Genomic DNA, 14,291 nt, shown 5'->3' with positions numbered 1-14,291 from the left:
AACTTTCCTTCTGGTGCAGGCAGAGGATGTGCCAAGGATGACACAGAAAGCTAAGGAAACACATCACTGATGAGAAAATATAACCACCCGTGTTGCACACATAGCTCACAACATTAAATAATGCACAACAAACATTCTACCCAAGGCTGTTTCCTATAACAAATATGCACAGTCTCAAGGTTGAGGTTATGACACATAGCAGATGATTGTGAAACCACAGACTGCCCAGAAACTAACCTTTAGCACTAGAATGGAAGTAATTGTAAATCTAACTTCCACACAGCTTGCACCTCGTTTGGCTGGTGTTCATTAGGTGAACTCATTTGTAAATTCCTTTCATCTTCACCCTCCTCTGTTCCACAACGGATAAAGTGTGATCCATTGCTTTGCACTCTCAAAAGCTCTTATGTCCACAGCTGGTTTTCCTTCAAGGTTTATGAAATACCTTTGTGCCATGGGACTAGGATTTTCTCTCTTTAATTTTTAACTGAGGTAGAATCAGTCTTTGGGGTTTTGAATGAGTTTTATTCCCTGGATCTCTGATTTCTTGGAAACGAGAATGTTCTAACGGGTTTAATTCCTCTCCCCTACCAAATTTGCAATCCAGTCCTCTGCATAAATGCGTGGGTTCATTTACTAGCCCAATCAAAGAAATATTTGAAATAGCTTTCAAATCTCAGATGCCTTGCATGTCTTGAGTATTTGGTACCATTCAAAGTAGACAAAAGGTTTGTTTCTTGTACTTGTCTATGTCCATGTTCTCAGCTGACAGTTCTCAGTTCTCTCTCTTTACAGGAGAGGGGGGCTGTATATGTACCCATTTAGGCATGTGGGCCAATCTGAATTAACACAAAGGAGTTAGAAATGAGAGTTGAGAAGAATTGTGTACATTTGCTTATAAAATTTGAGTGTAATCTTCATCTGTAATGTACAACCAGGCAAAATGGGCATTCAGCCTGATGCAGTGATTGTGACATAGAAATTAGATGGACAGTAAAACTTTGGTAGGGGGGAACCTTTCTAGGACGGGTAAAGCCCGTCATGTGCAACATGACATTGCCATAAACGTTAAAAGGACTTAGCAGAAGCCTGTTTTTGTTGCCTTGATAATTTGATGATTCAGTCATTTGCCAAAGGGTGGTTCTCAAACTTAAGCGTGCCACAGAATCACCTGGAGGCCTTGTTAAAATACAGACTTCTGGCCCCATCCCTAGGATTCTGATTTAGTAGTTCTGGGGTAGAGTCCAGGAATTTGTATTTTTGAAAGGTTTCCAGGAGATGCTGCCGCTGCTGGTCTGGGGCCCACACTTTGAGAATCACTGCTCCAAAGTGCAGCTCAACCCACTCTTAAAGACCCTTTAAGAACAGCTAACGTTTATTGAACACTACATACCAGATAGCTGTCCTAAATTCTTATGCATGCCAAGGCATTAAGAACTCCCAAGAGCTCCATAAAGTAGGGTCTCTTGGGGATCCCTGGGTGGCGCAGCGGTTTGGCGCCTGCCTTTGGCCCAGGGCGCGATCCTGGAGACCCGGGATCGAATCCCACATCGGGCTCCTGGTGCATGGAGCCTGCTTCTCCCTCTGCCTGTGTCTCTGCCTCTCTTTCTCTCTGTGTGACTATCATAAATAAATAAAAATTAAAAAAAAAAAAAGTAGGGTCTCTTGTGACCACCAAATTACATATGGGGGAACTGAGGCACAGTCTGTGCCACACAAAGATTTAACAACTTGACCAAGGTCACACAGCTGGGAATCCATACAGCCCAACCCTACTTACCTTTCCTGTCTCAGTTCAGAGGTCCCCTCCTCCAGGGAGCTTTCCCTGGCTACCTCAGCTGAGTCAGGCATCTCCTCCTCTGGGCAACTCCAGCCCCCTGGGTGTCCCACCTCACAACCCTAATCATTCTGCCCAGTATTCTTCACCACCACCCCTACCAAACAGTGGGGTTTTAAAAATTATTATTATTATAAACTTCTCAGCCACACACCAAAATAGAAAGGATGGTCTAATAAGTCTCCATGTACCCATCACTCAGCTGTAACAGTTATCGGCTTTTTGCCATAGAACATTTTTAAACTAGTGGGAACCAATTCACCAATGGCTCATGAATCAGTGAATTGCAGAGGCTCACATCTTAATTCCACTGATATGTCCACGGAGCATATTTTTTAAATACTCTGAAGCCCAGTGTTCAAGCTCAGAGATTCTAATTTAATTGGTGTGGGGTGAGGCTTGAGCCTGGGGATTTTTTAAAAGTCTCCAGGCGATTTTAATCTTCAGCCGAGGTTGAGAAGATGAAGACTACAACTGTAGTGGGTTGAAATCAGAATTCTTTTGTAGCTAACTAGACTAGCACAGGACAGAAAGTACCAGAATATACGGTACATATGTGAAACTTGTTTCAGGTATATGTGGATATAATTTCAGGTTAAACAGGGGCACTAGGTCTCAATGTAAAATGGATTCCTTGCTGTAATTTGCTGTTAGAAAAGATTGAGAAGTTACTACTCAAGAATATAAACCTCCCTAGCGCAGGGACTTTATTTTCTTTTCCTGCTGTATTCCCGGGGCCTAGAACAGTGCCTGCCACATGGTGAATGCTCAATAAACTTGTAGTACCAAAGAGTAAGTGTCCAATCTTCATCTCACATTAGCATATAGTATATGCTCAGTAAATAAATATTGAACAAATGAACAAAAGAAATGACAGATGCTTATTTCTTCTGGTTTTGGGCAGGTGCTCAATAAGTATTTGTTGGATAAATGAATGAATGAATAACCAATCTTCAGTCTTCCCCAGCACATAATAGACATTCAATAAAAAGTTTTGAAAACAAAAAAAAAAAAAAAAAGTTTTGAAAACAAATGGAAGACTGAATCTCCATTTTCCCGTGCTATACTGTAGGTACTCAAGAGACAGATTTTGGGGGGAAGAGAATGAATAAATGACTGGCCCTCCACCATATCCAGCATGTATTAGGCCCTCAATAAATTGTTACTATATAAATGAATAAATGATCCTCACCTTCCTCTGACACACAGTAGGTACTGGATAAAGACTAAATAAATAACGATGATGATGATATGCCTTTGGCATACAACAGGCACTCAATAAACACTCATCGCATAAATGAGTAAATGACCCGCTGTCCACCTCCCCTAACACCACTGTAGACTCTCAATGAACGAATGACTTTTCATCTCCCCAGATTTCCAAAACTACCTACGGACACAAACAGGGAACACGACCACTATTAACATCATCATCTGCACGGTAGACTACCTCCTGCGGCTGCAGGTGAGGATGTGAGCCGTCAGGTGTGACCTGGTGGGGGACTGTGGGGCCCTGGTCGGCCCCAGCACCCCTTCACCCCCTGTTGCCCCACCCCGCACCCCAGGAGTCCATCAGCGACTTCTACTGGTACTACTCCGGCAAGGATGTCATTGAGGAGCAGGGCAAGAGGAACTTTTCCAAGGCCATGTCGGTCGCTAAGCAGGTGTTCAACAGCCTCACTGAGTACATCCAGGTACGGTCCGCCGGCTGGGGCGGGCAAGGCGGCCCCCCCACACCCCGCAGCCCACCTGGATCTCACCGAAGCCCTCTGTCCACCCCCCCCCCTCAGGGCCCCTGCACCGGGAACCAGCAGAGCCTGGCGCACAGCCGCCTCTGGGACGCCGTGGTGGGATTCCTGCACGTGTTTGCCCACATGATGATGAAGCTCGCTCAGGTGCGGGCCCCTCCGCTCTCCCTCCAGCTGTTTCGGGGCATCCCCCAAGTGGCCGGTTCCCGACTCACTTTCGCACCCAAGTCCTCGCGGCATGTTCCAGACCAGTTCCCTCGCGGTGGCCAAATCCATCCTTCCCTCTGGATTGGCTCTCTGCATGGCCCCGCCTCCTCCTCTGCCACCACCAATCGGCTGGCTTCCCGTCCACACTTCCATTGGTCCGATGTGTAGGCCCCGCCCCCTCCGGCCGGAGCCCCTCTATGATTGGTCGGTGTTCTTTTCTCCGGGAAGAGGCGCTCTCGGAATCCGACGCCCCGGGGGTAGAAAGCGGGCCGCTTTCTAGACCAGGGGCTGGGGCTGAAGGAGTGTTCTGTTTCTTGATTCGGCCCGCGGCAGATGACGCCCATCTCGGGCATCCATGATGTAAGGTCCCTGTCGAGTCCTCCCATTTCTAGAATCCTGTGCTCCCCTTTCCCCAACCCCCGGCCCCTGTGCAGCCTGGTCGGTGTCTCGCCTTGTCCGTTTGCTCTGCTTCTGTCTGGTCTACACATCCAAGGCTGCACCGTCCACATCCTGAACGTCATAGGTGCCGCAGCTCCCCAGCAGATGGCGCTACCCTGCATACTGAACTCTAATTGCCCAGCAGGAAGCGTCTGGAGGAAGGAGGGAGCCTCTTTCTAGCTACTCAGAGCTGCCACCGGGGCTGGCAGGAATCCGGTCCGGTGTCCTCTGGAGTGCAACTTGGAATGCCACTCCGCAGTGTCAGTGCATTCGAAGTTGTGTCGGTGGTGTGACCTTAAAAGTCTAGAGAATATTGGTATTTTAGTGTAGAGTTTCCAATCCTGCAGTGTTAATTCATTGGCCAAGGACTAGGGCTGGGGTGCGTGGGCGAAATCCAATGCAAAGTGGTGGCTTGAGGTGGGGGCGGGAGGGGAAGAATTTATCAGTTCACAGCAGAGATCCAGGCCCTAGAATGATGTCAGCACAAACGCCTGTCTTCTCTCTGGCTTCATTCTCAAGCAGGCTCTCATGCTGGCTGGAAAAATGGTGCCCCACGGGTCTGTGCACCCCACTAACAAATCCGGAGGGCAGAGAACCCCTCTTTTATGAGACTTCGGACCTGCGATTCTCAGAGTGGACTGTTGGGGTCACATGCTCACCCCTGAGCCAATCACCGTGGCCAGGGGAAAGAGCTCTGATTGGCCAGATCTGGTCATCTACCCCCTCCACCCCCAAACCAGGAAAGTGGGGTTAGCCCTGCATGTGTGATTGTCACGCGAAGCAGGGTGCTGGCTCAGGCATCACCTGCAGACACACACCACAGGCACCCACCCAGATTAGGATCTTGAGATTCTGGTATATTGGGATCTTAGGGTCAGAATGCCGAGTTTGGAGCTGTGTAAGAATTAGAATCAGCACCCCCAGAAGGAGCATCACTGGGGTAGAGGAGCTTTACATGCCCTTTGTCTGGTATCCTTCCCCCTTCTCCATTATATTAGGTAGAACCAGATGAAATGACCACTCGGTGGTCAAAAATGCTTGCATGTTGACAAGTTTTACGTAGATCAACCTAATACAAATAGGGAACGTGAGGCAGGTCTCTGACCATGTAGGAAGCTTCTGTAGGCCCTACATGAAGCACTGTGACAGGGGAGGCAGTGAGCCCCCACCTTCTCCCCAGGTTGTTTACTGAAAGCCACCTGGCCAAGTCCTTCAGTCTTTCTTCTGAACCCAGCATCCAGCTTTTTCCATTGCACATTCATTCAACAAACATGTGTCAAGCACCCACCACCCACGCTTCTGCTTTCCCAGCCCCCTCCTCTGCCAGCTCTTGCTCCCACATATCACTTGTTGAGCCCGCTTCCCCAAAGTGCCAACCCCACCCCCACAATCTTGTCTCTCTGCCCCTTCCCCTGCTTCCGAGGAACATGTCTGGACTCGGGTCCCCTCGGAGGTAAGAGGAGAGTAAGAAGGGGTCTCAGGTCCTGCAGGGTGGGTCGGGAGGGGTGGAAACAGCTGGAGGTGGGGGAGGCATCTCTACAGAGACCAGTCATCACATAACCGGGGTGTGGGGTCTCTAGGACTCCAGCCAGATCGAGCTGCTGAAGGAGCTGCTGGATCTACAGAAGGACATGGTGGTGATGCTGCTGTCACTACTAGAAGGTAAACACCCAGCAGGTGGGAGGCAGGGTAAAGACAAGCAGGGAATGGCCCTCAGACCCAGGAGACCCTAACCTTCAACTTCATCTGACATCGTGTCAGAGTCAAACGGGTTGGTGAAGGGGTCACAGTAACAAGCTCAGCAAAAATGTATTGAGCACTTACTATATGCCAGGCCCTGCCTGTATGTACCTTAGTTTATTGAATCCCAAGAGAAATCCTAATAAGGTGGGTGGCCCCGATGCTTTTTAAGGTTTATATACCTAATAGTTATTGATGTATTTATTTGTTCAGTGGGTCAGTTTTTGCTGCCTAATGAGTGTCCTCAAAGCTTAGTGATTTAAGTGATTTAAAACAGCCATAAGTTATTGCCAATTAATAAGACAATTTGGGGCACCTGAGTGGGTCAGTCGGTTAAGCATCCAGCTCTTGATTTCAGCTCAGGTCATGATCTCAGGGTTGTAGGATAGAACCCAGTGTGGGGCTCCACGCTCAGCGGGGAGAGTCCTGGAGAGTCTCTCTCTCTCTCTCTTCCCTTCTCCCACTGCCCCTCTCCCCCAAAATATATAAAGAAATATTTTTAAAAATAAAATAAAATCTATATAAATATATAAAATTGAAGGGTACAAAAAGAAGCTGGAGCCAGTTTGCTGTAGACTGGGGTGGGATCCCACTTTACCACAGTCTCCACTTCTCCCTGCTGTCTTTACTTTGGCCCTACCTGGCTCACCTCTGGACCTGCTTGGCTTCAGAGGACTAGCGGAAGGCTTGGGTGTGTGAGATCTGAGGTCATGCATCTCTGGCTTCAACCTCCTCACCCTCTTGCTGGCTCAGTAACCCTGAGCGTGTGACCTTCTCTGAGTCACAGCCTCTTCATCTGCACACACGGACAGTAACACCCCTCCCCTGCTAGAGTGAGGGCACAGCCCTGGGCACAGCCTCTGGGACCTGCTGGTAGCTTCTGGCAGTGTTATCTTTATTGATGCCCCCCCACCCCCAGCTCTCAGGGAGGTGGACCAGGTGGACCAGCCAGGTTCACACCTGATGCTGATGCAGGTCAGGAAACGAGCCGTGTCCTTGGATGGGAGGCGTGGGAGCTGGCCAGGGAAGCTTCCACCAGCACAGTGGATCCTGGGGGCTCCCGAGCCGGAGAAGGAGGCAAACGAGGTGGGGCTCCAGAAAGGAGGCTTTGCCAGGCCACACTGACCAGGCCCCTGCCCACAGGGAACGTGGTGAATGGCATGATTGCCCGGCAGATGGTGGACATGCTCGTGGAATCCTCGTCCAACGTGGAGATGATCCTCAAGTTCTTCGACATGTTCCTAAAACTCAAGGACATCGTGGGCTCTGAGGCCTTCCAGGACTACGTCACTGATCCCCGTGGCCTCATCTCCAAGAAGGACTTCCAGAAGGTGAGTGCTGGAAGGCAAGGTGGGGTGCAGGTGGCAGTCCTGCCCTGCCTGGCTGCCTGCCTTGGGCAAGACTTCTCTGTGAGTCTCAGCTTCTTTACACGTAAAATGGGGATAACACCATCTTTGGGGTTGTCTTGAAGGTGAAATGCATTAACACAGGTGAGAACCTTTATTTCTATTATCATTATTCATAGTCATAGTATTATCATCGTTACAGATAACAGTTATTCAGCTGATAAACATTTGCTGGATTTCTCCTCTCTGCTGAGCCCTCTGCTGGTACCAGGGACATGGCAATGACCGAGACAGACACAGCCCTGACTTCATGGGGCTTATAGTCTAACGGGGGAGGCAGCTACTGATGACCACTATAGGTCAAATAATGAGGCTTTTAGGAGGGAAGTGCAGGAACCGGCTTTATGCAGGAGCCCCCTCATCTGCCTCTGTCAATCCTCCCAGCCCAGCTCTGCCCTCAGTCCCTACAGCACCCAGGGTGAGTCACTCATCTGCTCTGTGCCTCAGTTTACCCCTCTAAGAAGTGGGACTAGGATAGTAACATTAACTGTCTCCCAGGACTGCTGTGAGGCGGACAGTGTGTGGACAGTGCCTGGGACACAGGAGCACTCAAGACATGCTCCCTACTATCATTCCTGCCGGATCCCCCCCCCTTACCATTTTGTTAACTGGTTTTTCTTTTTTAAAATAACTCATGGCCTATATAGAAGCTGCGAGAGCAATACATAGACTCTCTGATCACCTTTTCACCCAGATGGCCCAGATGTGCACTTTTTCCCACATTTGCTCTACCATGATTCTCCCTTTCTTCTTCAGTGTGTTTCTCCCGAGAACAAGTTCATTCCCTCCCGTAACCTCAGAACAACTATGCAAGTCAAGAGCTTAGCATCAGTATGACTCTGCTCTCTCCAGATCTTAATTGAGTTTCCACTCAGTGAAGACATTGTTTTCTCTGCTAAGGGACCCGATCCAGGGTCAGGGACCACCTTTAGACACCATGTCTCTTTAGCCTCCTTCAATCCCGAGCCTTTCCTCGATCTGTCCTCCTCTTTCATGACTTTGACATTTTTGAAGAATAGAGACCAGTTTTCTCGAGGCGGTTTCAGACTGTGGGTTTGCCTGAGTTTTCCCCATGGCTCCATTCAGGTTGTACGTCTTTGGCAGGAGTATCACGGAAGTGATGTGTCCTCAGTGCGTCCTATCAGGTGGCATGCCGTGTTGGGTCTTCCATCGCTGTTGGCTTTAGCTTGGCTCGCTTGGTTCAGGTGGTGTTTTGCAGGGTCTCCGCTGCAGAGGTGGCATCATTCCCTTTAATATCCTGTAGGATGTGCTTTGAGACAATGTAAATATCCTGCTCCCCCTCTAGGGCATTGCCATGTCCCTGGTACCTGGGTGGCGTCCATTGGTGATTCTTCCTGAAACAATGAATACTGTGGTAGTTGACAGATGGTGGGATTCTTATTTTTTTCCTTTTTTATTCTTTTCTAACTTTTTAAAAGATTTTATTTATTTATTTATTTATTTATTTATTTATTTATTTATTTATTTATTTGAGAGAGACAGAGAGCACAGGAGCCGGGGGCGGGGGGGGCGGCGCGCAGAGGGAGAACTAGACTCCCTGCTGAGCAGGGAGCCTGGCACGAGGCTCAATCCCAGGACCCTGGCATCATGACCCGAGCTGAAGGCAGATACTCAACTGACTGAGCCACCCAGGTACCCCTCTTTTTAACATTTTTTAGGGATTTTATTTATTTATTCATGAGAGACAGAGAGAGAGAGGCAGAGGGAGAAGCAGGCTCCATGCAGGGAGCCTGACATGGAACTTGATCCTGGGACTCCAGGATCATGCCCTGAGCCAAAAGCAGATGCTCAACCACTGAGCCACCCAGGCATCCCTCTTTTCTAATTTTTTAAACTTTTTTTTCTTTTTTAGAGAGAAAAGGAGGGGAGAAGGGTAGGGGGGAGAGAGAGAATCCTAAACAGACTCCATGCCCAGCACAGAGCCCAACATGGGGCTCCATCCCATGACCCTGAGATCATGACCTGAGCCAAAAACAAGAGTGCAATGCTTAACTGACTGAGCCACCCGGGTGCCCCAACAGGTGGTGGTTTCCCAACTTCACCATACCCTTTACCTTTATTAGGTACCATTTTGCTATATTTGTCCATCCATTTATTTTTATGTATGAATATAGACTCATGCCTTATTTTTTTAAGCCTTCTTATTTTAATCTAGGAGTTGCAACTGCTGCTGCCCATTTAAGAAGTCATTTAAATAAGTTCAGGGTCTCCTGAGTTAAAAATAAGGTGTCCCCAACCTTCCAGGTGTCCCAAGAGCCTCCCCTCCCTGTGTCTCTCCCTCTTCTCAGCCATGCCTTCTGAGGGCTGAGTACCTCTGCTCACTCCTTTCTCACCTCCCACCCTGTCCCTGACTCAGAGCTTGCTGGTTTGGAGTCTCTGTCACTCTCCTGAAACTACCCTGACCAAGGAGGTCAGTGACCTCTTCACCCCTGAACCCTCTCCTCTGTTGTCTTAATATCATTTGCCACTGTCTGTCATTTCCTCCCCTCTGCAATGTCTGCTTCCCTGGGTGTCTGTGTCATGCCCTCATGGGACCCCCCCACCTTCCCTGCCAGCCTCTCCTGGTCTCTTCATTGTTGCTGCTCCTTAGCCCTCCACCTGCCAGAAGAAGAGCTGATCTTGATCATGTTCTCACACTGTGCCAGGTCCCATGTGCAAATAAATTAGGTCATGTAGTCCTTAACAGCAACCCTAAGTGGTAAGAACTATTTTTTATTCTCATTTATAGAAGTGGAAACTGAGGCACGGGGAGGTGAAGTGACATGCTCAGGGTCACACAGCTAATAAGTGACAAAGCTGGGATTAGAACTTGGACAGTAGGGGATCCCTGGGTGGCTCAGGGGTTTGGTGTCTGCCTTCAGACCAAGGCGTAATCCTGGAGTCCCAGGATCAGTCCTACATCGGGCTCCCTCCATGGAGCCTGCTTCTCCTCTGCCTGTGTCTCTGCCTCTCTCTCTCTCTCTCTCTCTCTCTCTCTCTCATGAATGAATAAATAAACTCTTAAAAAAAAAAAAAAAGAACTTGGACAGCCTGACTCCAGATTCAACCATTGACCTAGTCCAATAAATTGTCGGTGAACATTACCTGGGTCCCAGACCCTGGCTGAAAGTCCCAGCCCTACTCTCGAGATTGGCAGGTTTAGGGAGAGAATCTCAGTCAGCTGGGGAGCCGAAAAGCAACACACAGGAACTAAAAGACACATAATTCATAATTTTTCAATGATTCTTCCCAGAAAGGGAAACTATCAACAAAATTAAAAGGCAATTTATGGAATGGGAGAAAATATTTGCAAACCACAGCTATGATAAGGGGCTAATATCTAGAACATGCAAGGAATACACAATAGCAAAAAAAAACCCAATAACCTAACTTTTATTTTTTTAAGATTTTATTTATTTATTCATGACAGACACACAGAGACATAGGCAGAGGGAGAAGCAGGCTTCCCAAGGGGAGGCTGATGTGGGACTCAATCCCAGGACCCAGGATCACAACCTGAGCCAAAGGGAGACACTCAACCATTGAGCCACCCACGTGCCCATAATCTAACTTTTAAATGAACAGAGGACCTGAATAGATATTTTTCAGGAGATGTACAAATGGCCAACAGGTACATGAAGAGGTGCTTGAGGGGCGCCCGGGTGGCACAGTCGTTTAAGTGTCTGTTGGTATCAGATCAGGTCTCAATCTTAGGGTTGTGAGTTCGAGCCCCACATTGGGCTCCACACTGGGCATGGAGCCTTCTTAAAAAATAAATAGGGGCACCTGGGTGGCTCAGTGGATGCCTTCAGCTCAGATCGTGATCCTGGAGTCCTGGGATCGAGTCCCACATCAGGCTCCCTGCAGGGAGCCTGCTTCTCCCTCTGCCTGTGTCTCTGCCTCTCTCTGTGTATCTCTCATGAATAAATAAATAAATAAAATCTTTTAAAAAAAATAAATAAAGGGTGCCTCGACATCATTCATCATCAGGGAGATGCAAATCACACCCACAATGAGATACTACTGCACACCTGTCCTCACAGAGATAGACAAGAGATAACAAGTGTGGGCAAAGATCTAGAGAGAAAGGAACCCTTGTGCACCCTGGTGAGAATGTAAATTGGTGCAGCCACTAAGGAGAACAGTATGGAAGGATCCTCAAGAAATTAAAAATAGAACTGACATAGGATCCAGTGGTGCCACTTCTAGGTATATATCCAGAGGAAACAAAACCATTATCTCAAAGAGCTGTCTGTGCTCCCATATCATTACAGCATTATTGACCGTAGCCGGGGTATGGAAATAACCTATGAATGTGATATATAATAGAATATCATTCTGCCTTTGAAAAGACGGAAATCTTGTCTCTTGCAACAACACGGATGAACCGGGAGGGCATTATGCTAAGTGAAATAAGCCAGAAACAGAAAGACAAATACCGCACACCATCACTTACATGTGGAATCTTCAAAAAAAAAAAAAAAGTCGAACTGGTAGAAACAGAGAATAGAAAAGTGAGTGGCGTGAAGGGCTCGGGGGTGGAGAGATAGGGTGAGGTTGGTAAATGCTGAGTTATAAGATGAATTGAAAAAATGAAATGGGTAGAGATCCCTCCCGACTGTTCAGAGCTTCACACATAACAAGATTTGATGTCACATGCACAACGGTTTGTAGCTCAATATCTCTGTTTCACAAAGTTACAATCTGTAACTTGAAAAGTGCTGTTTTATTTTGTAATAAATAATACAACCACATGATTTAAAAAGCAAAATGTAACAAGGTACGAAGTGCAGAGTCTCACTCCCACTGCTTTCTCAGCCCACTCCCCCTCCCTCCCCACTGCTGTGAGTAGCATTAATTTCCTTCGTATCCTTGCATCGTTTTGGGTTTTTTTTTTTTCCTCCAGATTTTATTTTCCTCCTCTCTTGCATAACAGGCAGTGAACTACATACACTGGTCTATATCACTTAATATATTCTGGAGAGGGACAACTGGGTGGCTCAGTGGTTGAGTATCTGCCTTTGGCTCAGGTCATGATCCCGGGGTCTTGGGATCGAGTCCCACATTGGGCTCATCATAGGGAGCCTGCTTCTCCTTCTGCCTATGTCTCTGTCTCTCTGTGTCTCTCATGAATAAATAAATAAAATCTTTTAAAAAATAATAATATATTCTGGAGATCAGGGAGTGACCTCATTCTTTTTGTGCAGGTGCCCAGCTTTCCATTTTCAGTATATATTATGATTTCTTTGATGATTCCTTTCTGACAGACACTTGCTTCATTCCTAGTCTTTTGGTTTTACAACTCATGGATAGTTGTGCAAGTTGTGCATTGTACAGAGGTACAGTTTTTAGCACAGATATTGTAACTTTGTGCTGCAGATTTCCAGCAGGTGGGAGTAAGTGTGCTGAGGAAGGCTCCATTTGGACCACTAGCAATGCTGGCTACAACAAATACCCTTACACATATATCATTCTTTATGTGCAGTTTTATCTAAGAAGACACTTCCAAAAGCGGGATTTCTGGGTTAAAGAGCAAATGCATTTGTCGTTTGGAAAAATTCTGCCCTCTGTTTTTCCCTCATTAGCAGCATGTGAGAGTACCTGTTTCCCCACAGCCTTGCCACCAGACCGCACTGTCAAATATTTGGACCTTTGCCAATCTGATAGGTGAAAAACAATATTGCTGTGCAGCTTAAATTCACATTCCTCCTGGTATGGGCGCAGTGAAGCATCTTTTATGTTATTTCTTTCATATTACCTGTTCAGTGAACTGACCATGTCCTTGGCTTCTTTTTCTATTGGGCTGTTGGTATTTTTCTTCTTGACTTTTAAGAGCTCTTTATGTATTCGGATGATTATAACTTTGTTAGTGATAGGAGTTGCACCTAGGTTTCCTAGTTCATTTTTTGTCTTTTGACTTTGTTTATGGTGTTATAATATATTTTTGACTATGTGGAATACTTTGATTTTCATGTAGAAAGTCATTTAAAATATTTAATTTATTTTTAATGAAATAGGTAATACAAGAGTACATTCTTCTTGTAAAGAAACTCAGAACTTATCACTATGGTTGAGGTCACTTTTGGCCCACTCCCAATCCTGTTCTCATCCCACCTTTCCAAAGACTGCCACTGTCATCCACTTTGGTGTACATCTATCCAGATGTTTATTTCTTTTCTTTTTTAAAAATATGTTATTTAGGGGATCCCTGGGTGGCTCAGCGGTTTAGCGCCTGCCTTTGGCCCGGGGCACGATCCTGGAGTCCTGGGATTGAGTCCTGCATTGGGCTCCCGGCATGGAGCCTGCTTCTCCCTCCTCCTGTGTCTCTGCCTCTCTCTCTCTCTCTCTCTCTCCCCTAAATAAATAAATAAATAATAAATAAATAAATAAATAAATAAATAACATCTTTTAAAAAACAAAGATGTTATTTATTCATGAGAGAGAGGCAGAGACACAGGCAGAGGGAGAAGCAGGGTCCCTCAGGGAGCCCGATGTGAGACTTGATCCCAGGACCCTGGGATCATGATCTGAGCTGAAGGCGGATGTTCAACCACTGAGCCACCCAGATGTCCCTCCAGATGTTTATTTCAGCATTTCTGTCCATAGATAGATCTGCATTTTGAAAATATAGCATTGTTTGGGGCACCTGGGTGGGGGTGATATATATATAGCATATAAACCATAAAAACAATGCTATATATATATTTTAAACAATGATATATATATATATATATATATATATCACCTATATATACATATGCCATACACATATATAGGGATCTCTCTCTCTCTCTCTCTCTATCTATCTATCTATCTATCTATATATATATATATATATATAGCATTGTTTTATGGTTTCCCCAAGTCCGTCATGGTAGACAGAGTTTACACTTTGCAAAGCATATCTTCATTAAA

The 14,291-nt window shown here is 46.6% G+C and overlaps 1 protein-coding gene across 1 annotated transcript in view; it reads left to right on the top strand.

Moving 5' to 3' along the window:
• RYR1 (ryanodine receptor 1) overlaps positions 1–14,291 on the top strand; it is a 117,891-nt gene that overhangs the window by 79,869 nt on the left and 23,731 nt on the right. The window contains exons 84-88 of the mRNA XM_038528976.1: positions 3,214–3,302; positions 3,403–3,531; positions 3,628–3,732; positions 5,811–5,892; positions 7,114–7,301. Of these exons, the coding sequence (XP_038384904.1) occupies positions 3,214–3,302; positions 3,403–3,531; positions 3,628–3,732; positions 5,811–5,892; positions 7,114–7,301 (593 nt within the window). The remainder of the gene's footprint in view (positions 1–3,213; positions 3,303–3,402; positions 3,532–3,627; positions 3,733–5,810; positions 5,893–7,113; positions 7,302–14,291) is intronic.

Source organism: Canis lupus, chromosome 1 (genome assembly GCF_011100685.1).
Source record: "Canis lupus familiaris isolate Mischka breed German Shepherd chromosome 1, alternate assembly UU_Cfam_GSD_1.0, whole genome shotgun sequence".
Classification (NCBI taxonomy): Eukaryota; Metazoa; Chordata; class Mammalia; order Carnivora; family Canidae; genus Canis; species Canis lupus.
Note: the sequence above shows the minus strand (reverse complement) of the source record. Positions and strands in the feature narration are given on the sequence as shown.